The sequence below is a fragment of the Scylla paramamosain genome, chromosome 8 (genome assembly GCF_035594125.1).
Source record: "Scylla paramamosain isolate STU-SP2022 chromosome 8, ASM3559412v1, whole genome shotgun sequence".
Lineage (NCBI taxonomy): Eukaryota > Metazoa > Arthropoda > Malacostraca > Decapoda > Portunidae > Scylla > Scylla paramamosain.
Window position 1 is genome coordinate 30,950,660 of NC_087158.1, and position 16,380 is coordinate 30,967,039.

The 16,380-nt window shown below is 43.8% G+C and overlaps 1 protein-coding gene across 4 annotated transcripts in view; it reads right to left on the minus strand.

Annotated features, from left to right (window-relative positions):
- The window catches only part of LOC135103156 (uncharacterized), a 64,669-nt gene that overhangs the window by 8,413 nt on the left and 39,876 nt on the right, over positions 1–16,380 (minus strand). For 3 of the 4 annotated variants that reach the window (XM_064009234.1, XM_064009235.1, XM_064009236.1), the window contains exons 3-4: positions 10,221–10,311; positions 6,315–6,387 (exon numbers count right to left, since the gene is read on the minus strand). In XM_064009234.1, the coding sequence (XP_063865304.1) occupies positions 6,315–6,371 (57 nt within the window). In that variant the 5' untranslated portion in view covers positions 6,372–6,387; positions 10,221–10,311. The remainder of the gene's footprint in view (positions 1–6,314; positions 6,388–10,220; positions 10,312–16,380) is intronic. The other variant, XM_064009237.1, reaches the window with a different exon arrangement.

The window sequence follows — 16,380 nt, forward strand, 5'->3', positions numbered from 1 at the left end:
AACCAAGCTAAGCCAAGACCGCTACACCAGGCCACGCCACCCACATCAAACTATTCCCACAAAACCTCCATGCCAAACCACACAGACTGAACCATAACCACCAAACAACTTCAAGCCATCTCCGTTAAGCCACCACACCAAGATACTCCACTAAACCAGTCACACTCATCTAGCCATTCCCGCCATGTTACCCTTACTAGGCCATCTCCTCCAAGCCACTCCCGACGAGCCTTTCCCGCTAGGTCATCCCCGTTAAGCCAGCCCACTAAGCCATCCTCGACAAGCCATTCCACTAAGCAATACTCATCTAATCACTCTAGAAATCAAAATGTGTATGTGACGAAATCTATACGTGTCAGTATTAGCTATTATTATTATTATTTTTTCTTTATAGAATATAATAGTTAATCAGTGCTACTTTTCACTATCTCTTGTCTTACATTTGCTTTCTAGGTATAGATAACGATATGATCACCATACACACGTTCTTTCCTTTCATCACTATTGGTTCACACCTCCACAATGTGCTCCAAATCTTTGGCATGCAACAGACATCATTTGCAATAGCAAAGTGTAACTCTTTTTATTTTTTTTTCTTTTGAGCGAATTAGGTCAGCGTGGAGTGCGTCACACACACACACACACACACACACACACACACACACACACACACACACACACACACACACACACACACACACACACACACACACACACACACCACCTGCGTCGGTCTCGCCTCATTCGCCCAGTGCCTTCTCCACTACACGGGACAGATTACATCACGGTCTCAAGGTTCCATCTCCCATCCGGGCCCTGGGAGGGGGAGCTTCTCGTGCGTCCTCCTCTTTCTTCCCGACTTCTCTTCTTCCTCCTCCTTTTCCTCCTCCTGTTCTGTTGTTCTTATTTTTTGTTTGGTTATTGTTGTTGTTGTTGTTGTTGTTGTTGTTGTTGTTGTTGTTGTTGTTGTTGTTGCTGTTTTGTTGTTGCTGTTATTGCTATTGTTGTCCTTATTGTTGTTGTTGCTGCTGCTGTTGTTATTGCTCCTGCTGCTGTTTTCATACAAAGAAAATCAACACGTTTGGCAATCAGTGACTTTCCTCCTCTAGAGAAATAACGATATCAGGTTTTCTTAAAACACATCACTCACTGAAAGTTTTTTTTTTTTTTTTATCCCTTTAAATTCTTCAAACACTGAAAGGTTAAACATGACGCAGACACAAGTATTGCTCTGTTCCTCTTCGTGGTGTGGCCGTCAGGGACTACTGTGCTGTTGGAATTATTATTACTGCTGTTACGGGTCAGATTTATCCCACCAAAGTAGTACAAAAATTTGTCTTAGCAAACCTGTTGCATGTGCTTAAGGCAAGTCCAGCACTGCCAACACCACCAGCACTGCCAACACTGCTAACACTGCTAACCTGCGAAGCTGCGCCGCTGCTTGCACGCGACTCTCAACTCGTAAGGTTTTCGAGCTAAATTTAAGATCGGACTGATGACTAAATTTACTGATATTCTCTGGACGTTGGCAGATTCCGTAGAGGGATGATGATGATGATGATGATGATGATGATGATGATGATGATGATGATGATGATGATGATGATGATGATGATGATGATGATGATGATGATGATGATGATGGTGTGTGTGTGTGTGTGTGTGTGTGTGTGTGTGTGTGTGTGTGTGTGTGTGTGTGTGTGTGTGTGTGTGTGTGTGTGTGTGTGTGCACAGGTTCGCGGTGCAGCAGCAGCAGCTGGCATACTAGACGATGCTGGTCGACCACATAGTTGCGCCCTTCCCTACAGGCAAGGTTTATAAACAAGGAAATAAAGAACAGCCGTGAGGGAGCTGATATGCAGACCAAGGCACTTGTCACGATTCCTGAGCTTCCCCCCACCGCAACACCCGTCCGACATTGCACTCCTTTCCACACACACACACACACACACACACACACACACACACACACACACACACACAGGCGGCGGCACATTGCAACCGTCTCACATATTCATGTTCGTATGTATCACATCTTGTGACGACCAGTCTCTCTCTCTCTCTCTCTCTCTCTCTCTCTCTCTCTCTCTCTCTCTCTCCCAGCGTCCACATAATAGACCCTGACGCTAAAAGACTGGACTGGACTTCAGCGAGAGAATAAGCGGCATAAAACACAAAACAGACCACCTAAATCCATTACGAAAATGAAATCCTGAGTGGGGCTTGAAGAACCGAGTTATAATTACGGAAAAAAGATAGAAAAGTGAGGATGTAATAACATCCTAATTTTTTTCATGAAATAATGTGGCGACGGAACAAAGTGCCAAGTGTAATCAATGTATGAGAGCTGTGGTGGAAGAAATGAGAAAAGAATTGTACGATATAAGGACCTGTATAATGCATTGCTATTTATAAGCATGTTGTAGGAACCTCAATGGAACGCTGTCTACTACAATTTGTGAAAGAGAATTATAAAAAGAAAACAACATAAAAACATAAGAAAATAAGGGAAGCTGCAAGAAGCCAACAGGTCTACGCGTGGCAGTCCTTGTATGAAACACACCTACTTATTTCCACCGATCATTCTCATCCATAAATCTGTCTAATCTTCTTTTAAAGTTCCCTAATGACTAGGCACTAACAACCTGAACACTGAGTCTATTCCATTCATCTACCACTCTGTTTGAAAGTTAATTCCTTCCTATCTCTTTTCTAAACTAACTTTATTAAGCTTGAACTCATTATTTCTTGTCCTCTCCTGATTACTGACCCTGAGGATTTTGGGAGCAATGGCCTGCAAGTGGCAGGAATATATATTACTTTAGAATGCGTGAATGGCTGAGAGTAGGTAATAAAAGAGACAAAATAAAGGAAAAATATGAGTAAGAATTTCTACGAGTGAGAAATTTCTGGAACTCCCTGAAAATTGTGCTTCAAAAGTTATTGGAAAACAGAATTGCAATGTAACCTAATACCCTCCTGAATACACACACACACGAGAGAGAGAGAGAGAGAGAGAGAGAGAGAGAGAGAGAGAGAGAGAGAGAGAGAGAGAGAGAGAGAGAGAGAGAGAGAACGATGGGGTATACAAAAAATAATAAAATGAAACAAACAAATAGATAGACAGAGAGACAAAGAAAAAAGAAAGGAAGGAGAGGAAAGAAGTAGAATGAGTGTGGAATGAAACGGAGAAGCGCTAAGAGGGCCAAGTGGCAGTGAGGAGAAGGTGGGGAAATCAAAGCCGCCGTGGATCATGTTAAGTAAATAAAGTGAGCGTAAGAGTGGAGGCCGCGTCCCTGACGGTGGCGGATGGTTTACTACAGACAATCGAGGCAGAAATATTGAACCTCGGGGAACAGAATTTACTTTGCGCTCACTATTCCTCATCTCAGTTCAATGCATCACGACAGGAGTCCAGTATTTTATCATGTAAGTGGTGGTTTGCTGAGTCAGTGCTTGTGTGTGTATGTATGGGAGGAAGGGGGTTCTTGGTAAAGGTTCACGCATTTCCACAAAGTTTTGGCATATCTTTTCATGTGCTGGCTGATGGGAAATGGCTCAGAGTCGTAGCCTTAGAGCCCAAGGATGGATGGCGGCTCTCTAAGTTAAGGAAGGAAAGAAGTATGTTATTGATGGCGCTGACTGACGGCCGCGGTGGTATAAGAATGTTTGCTATTCTGGTGCTTGAATTGCTTGAATGATGATGTATACTTGGAGCTAATAAATCACCTCATGATTATGTCTGCTTTCTTCTTGCTCTCTGTCTTCTCTCTACGCTCTCGACGACTGGCGGCCGGTGAAAAATAACCTTTGCTTTTTGTGGAGCCTGAATGCTGATACATATCTGCATGTAATATATTACCGACTGATTTTGTCTGATTTGTTTGCTTGTTCCCTCGTTGCTTACTCGCTATCTTTCTTTGCTTCATTCAATATGTATATTCTTCAGCATTTTGTTTCTTTGTTTGTTCTTACTTTCCTTTCTTCTTTGTTTAAGCGTGTACAAGAGTGAAGAAACTCCTCAGAAAGCGGCCGTCACTTTTATCGTTTTTAACAGAAAGTTAGAAGAGAAGGAGGATGGGTAAGAGGAAGGACGAGGTGGAGAACGTATGAAGGACAGAATGAGTGGAGAGTTGGTGGCCTGGCATTACACAGGCGGATTTCACATCTACATATCTACATATATAGCTACATATTTACACAACCCAAGCCTGTGGTAAAACATTGACCGATCATAACAGATTGTGGGGTTACGAGTTCGTGCCGCACTGACCGCAGCAGGAATGGCGACCTGCCTTCAGCTGTGTTCAAGGTATGACCACACACATTAGTAAGAAGAAACCAAACGTGCACAAGAAAGGCTGTTCAAGGAATGACTGCACCCACAAGTAAAGGGAAAACAAAGGTGCTCAATGCAACACGAGAAAAGCTGTTCAAGGAGTGACCACACACACAAGGAAGGCCCAATACAACACAAGTAAGAGTGTTCAAGTAATGACCACACGTGCACATAAGACAAACCAAAGATGCACAACAGAAGGTGAGTAAGGCACTGCAAGACTTCATGAAGACGCTCCACACGCGGGCATGTGCAAGACGCCCAAACATTTTAATTAGCCGGGTTAGCCAGGTCCGCCCCGGGCTAAGGAGTGACCCAAAGACTTCCCAGGTTGAGTGAAACTTTTAAAATTTAGCTACTTAATGAAAAAAAAATCCAAAGTAAGACGTATTACTTATTGCATTATTATTACATATATCATCATCATTCTCTCTCTCTCTCTCTCTCTCTCTCTCTCTCTCTCTCTCTCTCTCTCTCTCTCTCTCTCTCTCTCTCTCTCTCTCTCTCTCTCTCTCTCTCTCTCTCTCTCTCAGGATTAAAACAACAATCGCCTCTGAGAATTACCTAACATATTTAGATGTGAACGAGACTGAATAATAGTTAGCAACCAATTTAAAAATTTCCGCATCAGAAAAAAGGAAACGCTAATTTTCAAATGTATTATCATGAATCATCATTACGAATAAACATGTACATTTCATTTCATTTTATTTGCTTATATTCTCATGGTGATTTTTTTTATACATTCTCGAATGTGAGAGGAGAGACACCCTGCTGGTAATAAAAAATAAATAAATAAATAAAAATAAATAAATAGTAATAATAATAATAATAATAATAATAATAATAATAATAATAATAATAATAATAATAATAATGCCTCTGTGACGAGTGAAGCGATATACACATATGAGTAATAAGGCGGAGAAGGTCACAACACCATCGCTGTTTGCTGCGGCGCCAGACTAAACCTCATGAAGGTGACAGAGCGGACACCAGGGTCTCGACACTTGCCTCGTCCATGTCATTGCCTATCAAAGGCGCCACGCGTACCAGCAGGAGCTTTATTTCCTGCTCTGTCATCGAGACGCGCGGGCTATTCCTTGTCGGGACACACTCCTATGCCATTACATTGTGAAGGATGAGGCAGTGTCGAGGGGATGTTTTCCGGTGACCTATTAATATTCTTATCAAAATTCTCGTACTTAAGTCATCGTTTATGATTTTCAAGAGGGTTACTAATGGTCAGATTAGTGAGAAAATCCTTTTCTTTCCCGTCACAGTCTGTAAGGAACAATCATTCACAGAAGTGTCTGAATAAGGGCGACGATCTTCAATACAACAAGGCTCTTCGGGCAATGTGTTGTTAAGTAATATAAATAAAAGTTATCCACGAAATGACCCTTCGCCGTTTTAAACAGCACTTACGTATCCTAGTACTGCAATACACTTCCCTATAAATGCCATTATTATTATTTTTTTTTCTACCTTCCCTGTAACTCTTTCTCACGTGCCGCGCGGCTCTTCTCACGTGCACTGTAGTATAACAGACCCACCACGTGCACGCTGGCAACGTACCTCATCCGACAGGCAGCAATGTACCCTGGCTCTGTACAGCGACACGCACGTCACACACACACACACACACACACACACACATCGTCCTCTTTTGGGAGTGGCATCTTCAGTGGACCCCTTTTTACGCCTTTCCCACACACACACACACACACACACATACACCTAAGTACCGTACAACACCATCGTGCAGCACATAACACAATGGGTGGATGGCTGCTGGACTGTGGCGCCGCAGCAGCAAGGAGGTCACAGGACACAAAAGACAAGGTTCCATAACACCCCAATAACTCACTTGAGACGAGGAATAGAGAAGGACTAGAAAACTGTGGATAGGAATTAATAGTGTGTGTGTGTGTGTGTGTGTGTGTGTGTGTGTGTGTGTGTGGATAATGTTTACCTGCCGGATCCTCGCGACCTGCAGCTGGCGAGGTTTGATGGATGCCTCAGTCGACATGACGAAACACTACCACCTGGAACAAAAGAAGATTATTACTTACTTACGTACGTACAAGGACAGTGTGTGTGTGTGTGTGTGTGTGTGTGTGTGTGTGTGTGTGTGTACTCAAACTGCCTCCAACTCATCTCCAACCTATCAAACTTCACTAAGACTTTGATCCGAACTATCACATATCTGCCTTCCAACTACCGCCTCGCCCCGCCCCGCCCCGCCCCGCCCCGCCCCACAGCACGCCGCCCCACCCCGCTCCAGCCACTCTACCTTAACTAAGCTTCCCAATCCTGTTGTTTATGATGGAAGATTAATCACTGACTCACTCATTAACAACAGATGGGTGAGAAATGTTGTTACGTAGGTGCTTCCTGAGACTAACTCCATATGACTCGATAGAGGAAGCAAGGATAAGAGGTATCAGGTTGTTTTGCTACCTCACTAGTATATCATTCTCTAGTTCCGCGTACAAAGAGCTTGGGAGATGCTGCGTAGTAGGTAATGCTATAAATGTTCCCGGATTTGGTAGCTAGAGCGGCGCTGAAATAAGAGCATGAGCCTTGAGGACGTGGGAGGCAGGAACGTGCTCAGGACAGGAATACGTCACGCTCGGAAGGACGTAGTTCCCTAGCAGACTTAAAAAATATATACATTATATCGCCGGGTAAATAAGCTGAGCGCAAACTAGAACCCAGAAATACCGACGCTGAGTCACTCGGTGGAAGTGCATTTCGTAAATCAAGGAAACTAACAAAAGAAATTTGGCAAACAAGCAATACACACACTAGCGACTCAAGGTTCCGATAAACTGCAACTTGAGATGTCACAAATACTTCATGCCCGAAGCTCTTGGCCCTCAGGTGTTTGATTTATGTCGGGATAGGAAACACACACACACACACACACAACACACACACACACACACACACACACACACACACACACACGTAATAAGCTATTCAGCGAGCCATGAGAGCCATTGCTGTGGTGAGCGTCATCAGCGTTTGTAAATCCAGGTCGTTGTTCGGCACTGCTAAAAGTAAACGTAACCTTGACTCCACGTACTTTACCCGTAGAAAGCAAATATATATATATATATATATATATAGAGAGAGAGAGAGAGAGAGAGAGAGAGAGAGAGAGAGAGAGAGATGAGAGAGAGAGGAGAGAGAGAGAGAGAGAGAGAGAGAGAGAGAGAGAGAGAGAGAGAGAGAGAGAGAGAGAGAGAGCCCATGCGGTAGGTGGTGAGTCAGTGATGACGTCAGTGTGACTTCCAGGTCCGGGGGGCTTTATTGTGGCGCCAAAGAGGACAATGTTACCCACGTGACGGCAAATGCAAGCATGTGTGACAGAAGCACGCTGGATGCCGTTCTTAGCCAACAGGCTGAGATGCGTCGCACTTACAACTCCCTGCAAGTGACATGGCGACACTCACACTTGCCCCTTTGTGTTTCTCCTTTTCCTTTACGCAATACTCTAAACGCAGCTCACGATTCCCACAAGGGATTCCCTCTCTTCAATGGGAGCTAGTCACTTCGTACTGGTACTAAGGACATATAAGGCTCAGGTCATGATCAAGACGGATCGGCCTGAGTGCAAACAGGCCTCAGTACATATGGATGGGTAGATGTGGTTGAGTGAGTGGCTGGATGGGTAGGCTACTAGAGGTGGGTGGGTGGGTGAGTGTGAATCGGTGAGTGTGAATCACATCCACACACCTGTGGGTGAGTGGATGTGAGTGGGTGGATACGGTTTGAATGGTTGAGTGAATGGATAGTAGTGGTTCAGTAAGTAGTGGATTGGTTAGCGAACGTGTGTGTGAATCCACATGTTGCCTTCACGAAGCCTGTACTCCAGACGTATGAGTTTAGAGACATTTTGGGGACCAAGTGATTTGGGTACCAAGTGTCTCGATTACCAAACGTCTCGAGGCTTATCTGCACTAAGGCCGATCTGTCTCGAGAATCATCTAACCTGAGTACTGTACCATCCGTGCCAAGCGACTATAATACCTCCCCAATGCCTTCTTTTCCTTTTTTCCTAGTTTCCAAAGTTTAATAATTAGGTCAATTTTGATCCGTTTGATTCCATCGTCCACCCCCACCCGGCCCTCCCCTGCCCGCTCACTCTCCTATCTGTATTCACACTCCTCCCTCCTCTTCTCCTTGTTCTCTTTCCTCGCGTAAGGATGAGTCTGTCCCAAACTCGCGTTCCTCTCCCTTTCTTCCTTCCTGTCAGCCGCCGCCTTCCCTCTTGCTCTGTAATGTCGTTTTATCTCCTCTACCCCTCCCTAAACTTTTCCTTCAGTGTGTGTTTGTCTTGCTTCCTTAGCTCTCTCTCTCTCTCTCTCTCTCTCTCCCTCTCTCTCTCTCTCTCTCTCTCTCTCTCTCTCTCTCTCTCTCTCTCTCTCTCTCCCTCTTTCCCTTTGTGTTAAGCATTTTACAGGCATATTTCAGTGTTCTGATACCAAGGCTTTGAAAAGACTACGAAAATAAACAAATTAATTACAGGAGGTAAAAAAAAATCGTTCATTTAATGTATGGAAAATATGTGACCTCGACTACTGGCTGCCACCGCCACCACCGCCACCAGCAACCACCACCACCACCACAACAATAGTGACGACAATGACAATAACGACGACATCAGAGGTTAGATTACTGCTGCACTAATCACTAATGAGATTTAAGTGTCTCTCTCTGTGTGTGTGTGTGTGTGTGTGTGTGTGTGTGTGTGTGTGCGAATACTACAAAAGCCATTACGGTTGAACGGCCCCAGTCTTCAGATAATTCATAGTTCAGGCTTCACAGGAGTTCACCTGATGGACACTCAACTCAACTATTTATTTTACAGCAAGCAAATGAATGGACGTTTATACTTTTCATGTCACATTTTTTCTCACTTCTTTTCCGTGCCTCGCGTGTGTCACTGCTGAGTGCTGTGTTCATTAATTTCATACCTGTTTGTTTCTCTTTCCTTTTTCCTCTCTCAATGAACAAAACTTTTAACTTTTGTACAGAGGCAATTCTTTTAGTTCCATTTTTTTTTTCATTAACTTCATTGTATGTGTTTTTGTTATTTTTTCTTTCATCTTTCTTCCCTTTCCCTTGATTCACTTTCACTCCCATTCTTCCCTCTCAATGAACAAAACTTTTTCAATTCTGTACATAAGCAATTCTTTTAATTCCACCTTTTTTTTCATTAATTTCATTGTACCTATGCTTGTTTTTTGTTTTATCATCTCCTTTCTTTCTTCTCTCCTCCCTTCTCTTTGATTCACTTTCCCACCTTCGCCTCATCCCAGTTCACTTTCTTTTCTCAAGGATAATTCACCGCTGCTTCAGATGGCCAGATTTTTCATTCCTTTCCTCTATTTCGACTTTTTCTCTTCTTTTCTTCCTTCTCCATCTCCTTCCCACCTTATATCCGCTTAATCTAACCTTTTCCTTTATTTTTTTCTCTATATTCCTCCTTCTCCTCCACCTCCTCCTTTTCCATTTTTTTCTTATTTTATCTCTTTCCTACTTAACTTCTTAATTTTGACTTTTCCTTGCTCTCTCTCTCTCTCTCTCTCTCTCTCTCTCTCTCTCTCTCTCTCTCTCTCTCTCTCTCTCTCTCTCTCTCTCTCTCTCTCTCTCTCTCTCTCTCTCTCTCACCTCAATCCATATATTTTTCTCAAATATTTTTCCTCCTGCTCTTTCATTTCTCCTCCTTGACCTCTCTCTCACTTAACTTGTCCCTAATTTCCTCTTTTCCTTATTATCTCTCTCTCTCTCTCTCTCTCTCTCTCTCTCTCTCTCTCTCTCTCTCTCTCTCTCTCTCTCTCTCTCTCTCCCCACCTCAATCCATACTCACCGACAAATATGATATGCTCGTCCTTCAATCTCCACTGTTCGATCCTGCAATCCTGGCGCGTGCCTCCTTGATCCCTACAGATGTGTTTGAACTGCGGGAGAAAGATTGGATTTCCTTAGTTTCAGGAAGAGATAAGAAAGGAAGAGAAGTGAGAAGGGGTGGCGGGACTGACGAGGGGAGTGGTGACGTGAGGACGATGATCAAGGGTTGGCTGATGATGATGTAAACCGCACAGTGATACACGTAGCAAACACAGATGAAGTATGGAAGGAGTTAAGATACATGGCTACGCACGTGACACTTATTGACGTAGAGGAAGCGTATTTCAGAAGACAGGTAGGGACGAGGTAAGCAAGAGTCGCACGGCAGATAAAGAACAAAGAAAAGCAAGGGCAGAGAGAAAAAAAATGTAGGAAAGCTGAGTAAAGAACTGGAAAGTTTGAGCAGATAAAAAGATAGGGAAAGTGTGAGCAAAGAACAGGAAAGTTTGACTAGACAAAGAATTAGGGAGAGTGTGAGCAAAGTATTTAAAAGAGCGTGCGTAGACAAAAGATAAGGGAAAGCTTGAGCAAAGAAACAATGAAAATAAAAATAAAATCAATATTGAAGCCCTTACTTGAAATACAAATACAAGGGAACACCGCCACCCCGAATGTTAAATACATAAATACATGAAGTAACATATCCATGCAGGATTAAAAACATCATCGCAAACAGCAAAAACTTAATGAATAAAGAAATAAATTAAAAAAGTGAGGTGATTTGGGAAGGTCTCATCTCCTGTTATCTTTCACTTCTTCTTCCTCTTCCTGATCTAACAGCCCTTCTTTGCATTCCCGTCTGCCACGAGGCTTGCGGCACGCGGTGTCTTCGGCAGCAGAACAAAGATTATCAGACACATTCCGTATAAGGCCTTCCATGAATAGTAATTTACAGCTTTGTACTCCATACCAATCTGTGGAGGGTATTCTCTCTCTCTCTCTCTCTCTCTCTCTCTCTCTCTCTCTCTCTCTCTCTCTCTCTCTCTCTCTCTCTCTCTCTCTGAGCCCCATCAAAACACACACACACACACACACAGAGAGAGAGAGAGAGAGAGAGAGAGAGAGAGAGAGAGAGAGAGAGAGAGAGAGAGAGAGAGAGAGAGAGAGAGAGAGAGAGAGAGAGAGAGAGAGAGAGAGAGAGACAGGCATACAGAAAGAGAGGAAGTTAGATAAAGAGACAGATAGACAGACAGACAGACAGACGCCAAGACCAATACTGTTCGATTTTGTCCGATGCAAAATGAAACACGAAAGAGAGAGACTAAGAAACGCGAAAGGTTGGGAAACGAGTCGTGTGTGTGTGTGTGTGTGTGTGTGTGTGTGTGTGTGTGTGTGTGTGTGTGTGTGTGTGTGTGTGTGTGTGTGTGTGTGTGTGTGTGTGTGTGTGTGTGTGTGTCCTCATTCATATTCCTCGCGTCTTCATCGACTTTCATTGCTTTAGGAGAGAGCGAAAGGTTAATAACAGAAAGGGAACAGATGCATGAAAGGGAAAGGAGCAGAAAGAGGAAACCGAAGGAGGAAATTTGTCACAGAAATGTCCAATAAATCATCGCTGTACTCTAGTAGTTTTTTCCCTCCCCTCCATCCCGGTCTCATCACTCCCATTTCCTCCCCATTTCCGCATCGCACCCATCTTTTGGCTTTCCTTTTCTCTCCCCTATTTTCGTCTCCCTTCCTCCATCGCATCTTTCTCTCCCTTTACCCATCCATCTATCTAGCCCTTCCAGACGCAATGGACTTCTTTCTCTTTTCTTATTCCGTTCTTGTTGTCCTTTTAAGTCTTCTTCCTTTTAACGTCACTACTTTCCTCCTCCTCCTCCTCTTCCACAATCTCTCCCTCATCCTATCTCTTTTGTTTTTTCCTTCCAGCCATCTATCCTTTCTAGACTCTCTCACTCACTCCCTCAATCCTCCTTTTTATTTTCTCTTTCCCTCTGCGCCCCTCTACGTCACAACTTTCCTTCTCCTCCTCCTCCTCCTCCTCCTTCTGGTCCCCATCATCACCTCAAGGACACTCAGGTCGTGTGGTGAGGCGTAAACACCTGCTTTGGACGGCACTCGACGCCTCGTCAAGGTGGCTGGAAGGCGAAGGGAAGGTAGAGCGATGGGATGAAAAGGAAGCAAAGAAGGGGGCCGTGAAGGGAACGGATTTGGGGATGAGGGAAAGGTGTTGATGAAAGGTGAGGCAGGGAAGGAGATGAAAGCAAGCGAAAGCGACGTAAGGTAGGAAGTTGTGGATTGATAATGAAGATGCCGTAAGTTAGTTTCAACACTAATTACTTCTTGGGAAACTACGCCATACAGTGGGTCTTGTTTTTTGTTTTTATTTATTTATTTTTCTCGCCTTAACATAATCCTCCCACTGGTAAGAAGAAACCGTACGCTAAAAATAACATCTCCATTTTACTGAATTGTCTCGAATTGTCTTGTTCTGTTTAGTATTCGTTATAATGTTTGACGGCCAGGAATGTGTATATGTGTGTGTGTGTGTGTGTGTGTGTGTGTGTGTGTGTGTGTGTGTGTGTGTGTGTGTGTGTGTGTGTGTGTGTGTGTGTGTGTGTGTGTGTGTGTGTGTGTGTGTGAGAGAGAGAGAGAGAGAGAGAGAGAGAGAGAGAGAGAGAGAGAGAGAGAGAGAGAGAGAGAGAGAGAGAGAGAGAGAGAGAGAGAGAGAGAGATGGAAAGGCACATATAAACAAGATAAACAAACAAACAAACAAACAAACACACACACACACACACACACACACACACACACACAAGCCAAGTATTACGAGGTCCACTATGACGTACTTTTGCTTTGTTACCTCTTATGATATGACGAAGTTCCCTTTCCTTTGTCCTGCTTCTGTTCTGTTCCCTCAGTGTTGGGACAGAACAGAAAGACTAAAGTAGTTTTAGTTCATGATGCAATGTTCTTTTTCAGAAACGCCGAGACTTTCATGTTATGGTTTTTACTCCACGCATTAATTATAACTTGAGTCTAAAATTACCGAGCAGTTTTCAAAGAGGGTCAGAGTTAGTCTTTAAATTAACAGAGAAGTCTGCAAAAGTCTCACAGCCTGGAATCCCCTTTTAATCTCATTTAATCTCACTTTTGGAGCCGTCAGTCCTCCATCGCGTCCCAGCGCAGGTCACAGTTTTCTAGGAGCATTTTCTTAAACCTCGTTAATTCAGTCAATCATCATCATTATTGGCGGCTACTTCAAGACCGATGCAGGATCATGTCTGTCAAATCTGCTTCCACTGATGCATTTCTCAGTACAGTTTTAAAGATATAAGCATTGGGTTATTGGTTCAAGCCTGCACTAATATTTTCCCCAACGCAGCACAACACAGCTCAATACACACCATGCGGTTGAACATTGCATATATTCACAGGATGTCTAAGAGCTGCCCATACACAAGGAAAACTATGTGCATTTACCACTCGTAATGAGAGAGAGAGAGAGAGAGGAGAGAGAGAGAGGAGAGAGAGAGAGAGAGAGAGAGAGAGAGAGAGGGAGGGAGGGGGTGAATGAGGACAGGCATGTAAGCAGGTGCAGGTGGTGGCGCGGGCCATCCATCCATCCATCCGTCCTTCCGAGTCCCAAGTCATTACTGAAAGGAGAGCGGCGGGTACGAGGTTCAGGGATTTGCAGAACCCAAGAATAGCGCCCATGATTACACGCAAAGTCCCCCGCCGCTGGCAGGGTAAAAAACATGAACCGTTCTTCTCTATCGATCGTTCTCTGGCCAAGGAAACAAGACTTCTCCCTGAGGTCACTGAAAAAGTTTTGCAAATGAGGGTTAAGTTGCTGTGACTCAGAAACCTGCCCCGTAACTTTTTCCTGTTTTTCACAAGCGATTCTGTCGAGTACGATCTGTAACTGATTAGAATGTCAGTAGCATTTTTTGAGATTTGTACTTTTTAGGATGCTGTTGCAAGTGGCATCAGTCAAAGATCTATTTTTACTTTCTATCAAAGCCACACAAACACAGACCAGCTGAGAAAAAAAAAAATTCTCACCGCTTTCCATTTCTATTCCCAGCTCCTCGTGCCGAGGATGGGCTTTGTGCCGGACACATTATGATAGACAGCTGGACGGACAAAACTCATAAACAGAGACTGACAGACAGACGATGAGCTACAATCGTTGCTGTGGTGCCTTACAGAGTGGCTGGGAAAAGCAGCGTGACTACTGTCGCCGTGAGTCTCAATGTCCTCAGTGACCGGAGCACTCTTATCTTGGCCCAGTCTTGCCCGCACTACTCCAGCCTGGTGGAAAGACCAAGACACTGCGGCTTTATCGCGGCGGCCCTCAACGCTTGGAGAGCCTCGGCACGATCAGAGGTAAGCTAGTCTCTTTTAGGCCCAAACGCCAAGTCTTCTTGACACGCAAAGAGGTGCACTTGGACTCAGAATTTCCCACAGAAGAGGAGGCTCCATTATATATATATATATATATATATATATATATATATATATATATATATATATATATATATATATATATATATATATATATATATATATATATATATATATATATATATATATATATATATATTTTAATACATTTGAATTATATTCAAACTGAACTGTACCATGACATATGTTGGTAAAGTTTTTAATTTGCTCTCCAGGAAAATCAAGAAAATCTAAATACGCCCACTCGTCTCGGTAGCAACGATAAACACACACACACACACACACACACACACATACACACACACACACACACACACACACCAATAAGCAAGTCCTGAGATGAGTTGGGTTGTGTGGCTGCAACAGGGGAAGAGGGACACACGTGGTTCTCTTATTTCCTCGCCAGGAGTGCAAGAGAAGGGCATGAACTGTTTCTCTACTCGCTCCAAAGATAGGGAAGACAATGTTCCTCTCCAGGTAACTCTCACGACCCGATTCTTGGCCACCAAAAAGTGTGTTGACAAGTGGACGCCGCGGAGGTGGCGGTGGGAGCACGCGGCGGGGGTAATCCTTTTACCTCACACCCTTGGGAAAGGAAACCATCATCTCTCACACCCGGATGGAAGTCATTTCGCTTTCTCTTTTTATAGTAATTATTCTCGTTCTTAACCTCAAGTTTCTCTCATACTGCGCGTCACACTGGCACCGTCACCATTTCTACCACTTCACCTAATTAATGAAACCCTGCTGCATATGAATAACAAAAAAGTAAAATCAATAAATAAAGAAGGAAAGATGCATCTCCCATACACATATGGGGAAGACACCATTTTCTGACTTGAACTGAGGTGCGAAAAAATGAACGAAGAGCAAGGGAAGGAAGAAATAAGAGAAGAGGAGAAGGAAGGAGGGAATAGAAAAGGAACAGAGAGAGACTACAGGAGAGAAGAGGAAAAAGGAACGGGAAGGCGGGCGGGAGGGAGAAGGGGATGAGGAGAGGGGAGAAGACAATGCAAGGTACAAGTGTTCTACGAGTGGTAATTAGTTTTGGCTAATGACATTTCTGAATTACTTTTATTTCCACCCTGAGGTCACTGAAGAAGTTGATTACGAAACACATTTAAGAAGTATTTCCCTTAATTAGCTTCTCTAGGCCACCGGGAAGGGAGAGGGAAGGGCGCGTGTTGGACGGAAAAGGAGTATATAAGAAAAGAAAAGTGTGTGTTAGACGGAAGGGAACAGATGAAGAAGGGAAGACGTGTTAATTGGGAGAAAGTAGATGAAGGAGAAGAAAAAGGCGTATGTTAAATCGAAGGGAACAAATGAAAGGAAAATGGAATGGCTTTTTAGATAGAAGGGAGAAGATGAAGGGAAAGCAGGAAGAATAAATACGTAGGGAAAATATCACCGGAAAAACAAATGACAACAGCTATCGGTTCTATCATAACTATATATGTTGTGTTTGTTTCCCCCTTTGTCAACAACAGTCCCTTTGGTGCCTCGGATGGTGAGCTGTATGTTCCCTTTCATGCTCTTTGTTGTCTGGCACCAGCACCAGCGCCTGCAGCACAGCACCGCTTAGCATACGAGGCAAGAGGCGGCTGTGGCGTATCCCTCCCTATAAGGAGTGCTTTACGATTTGCTTCGTTACAAGGACGAGGAAGAAACTGTGCAAGAAGAGGATACGGATGAAAAGGACCAGGAAGAAAGC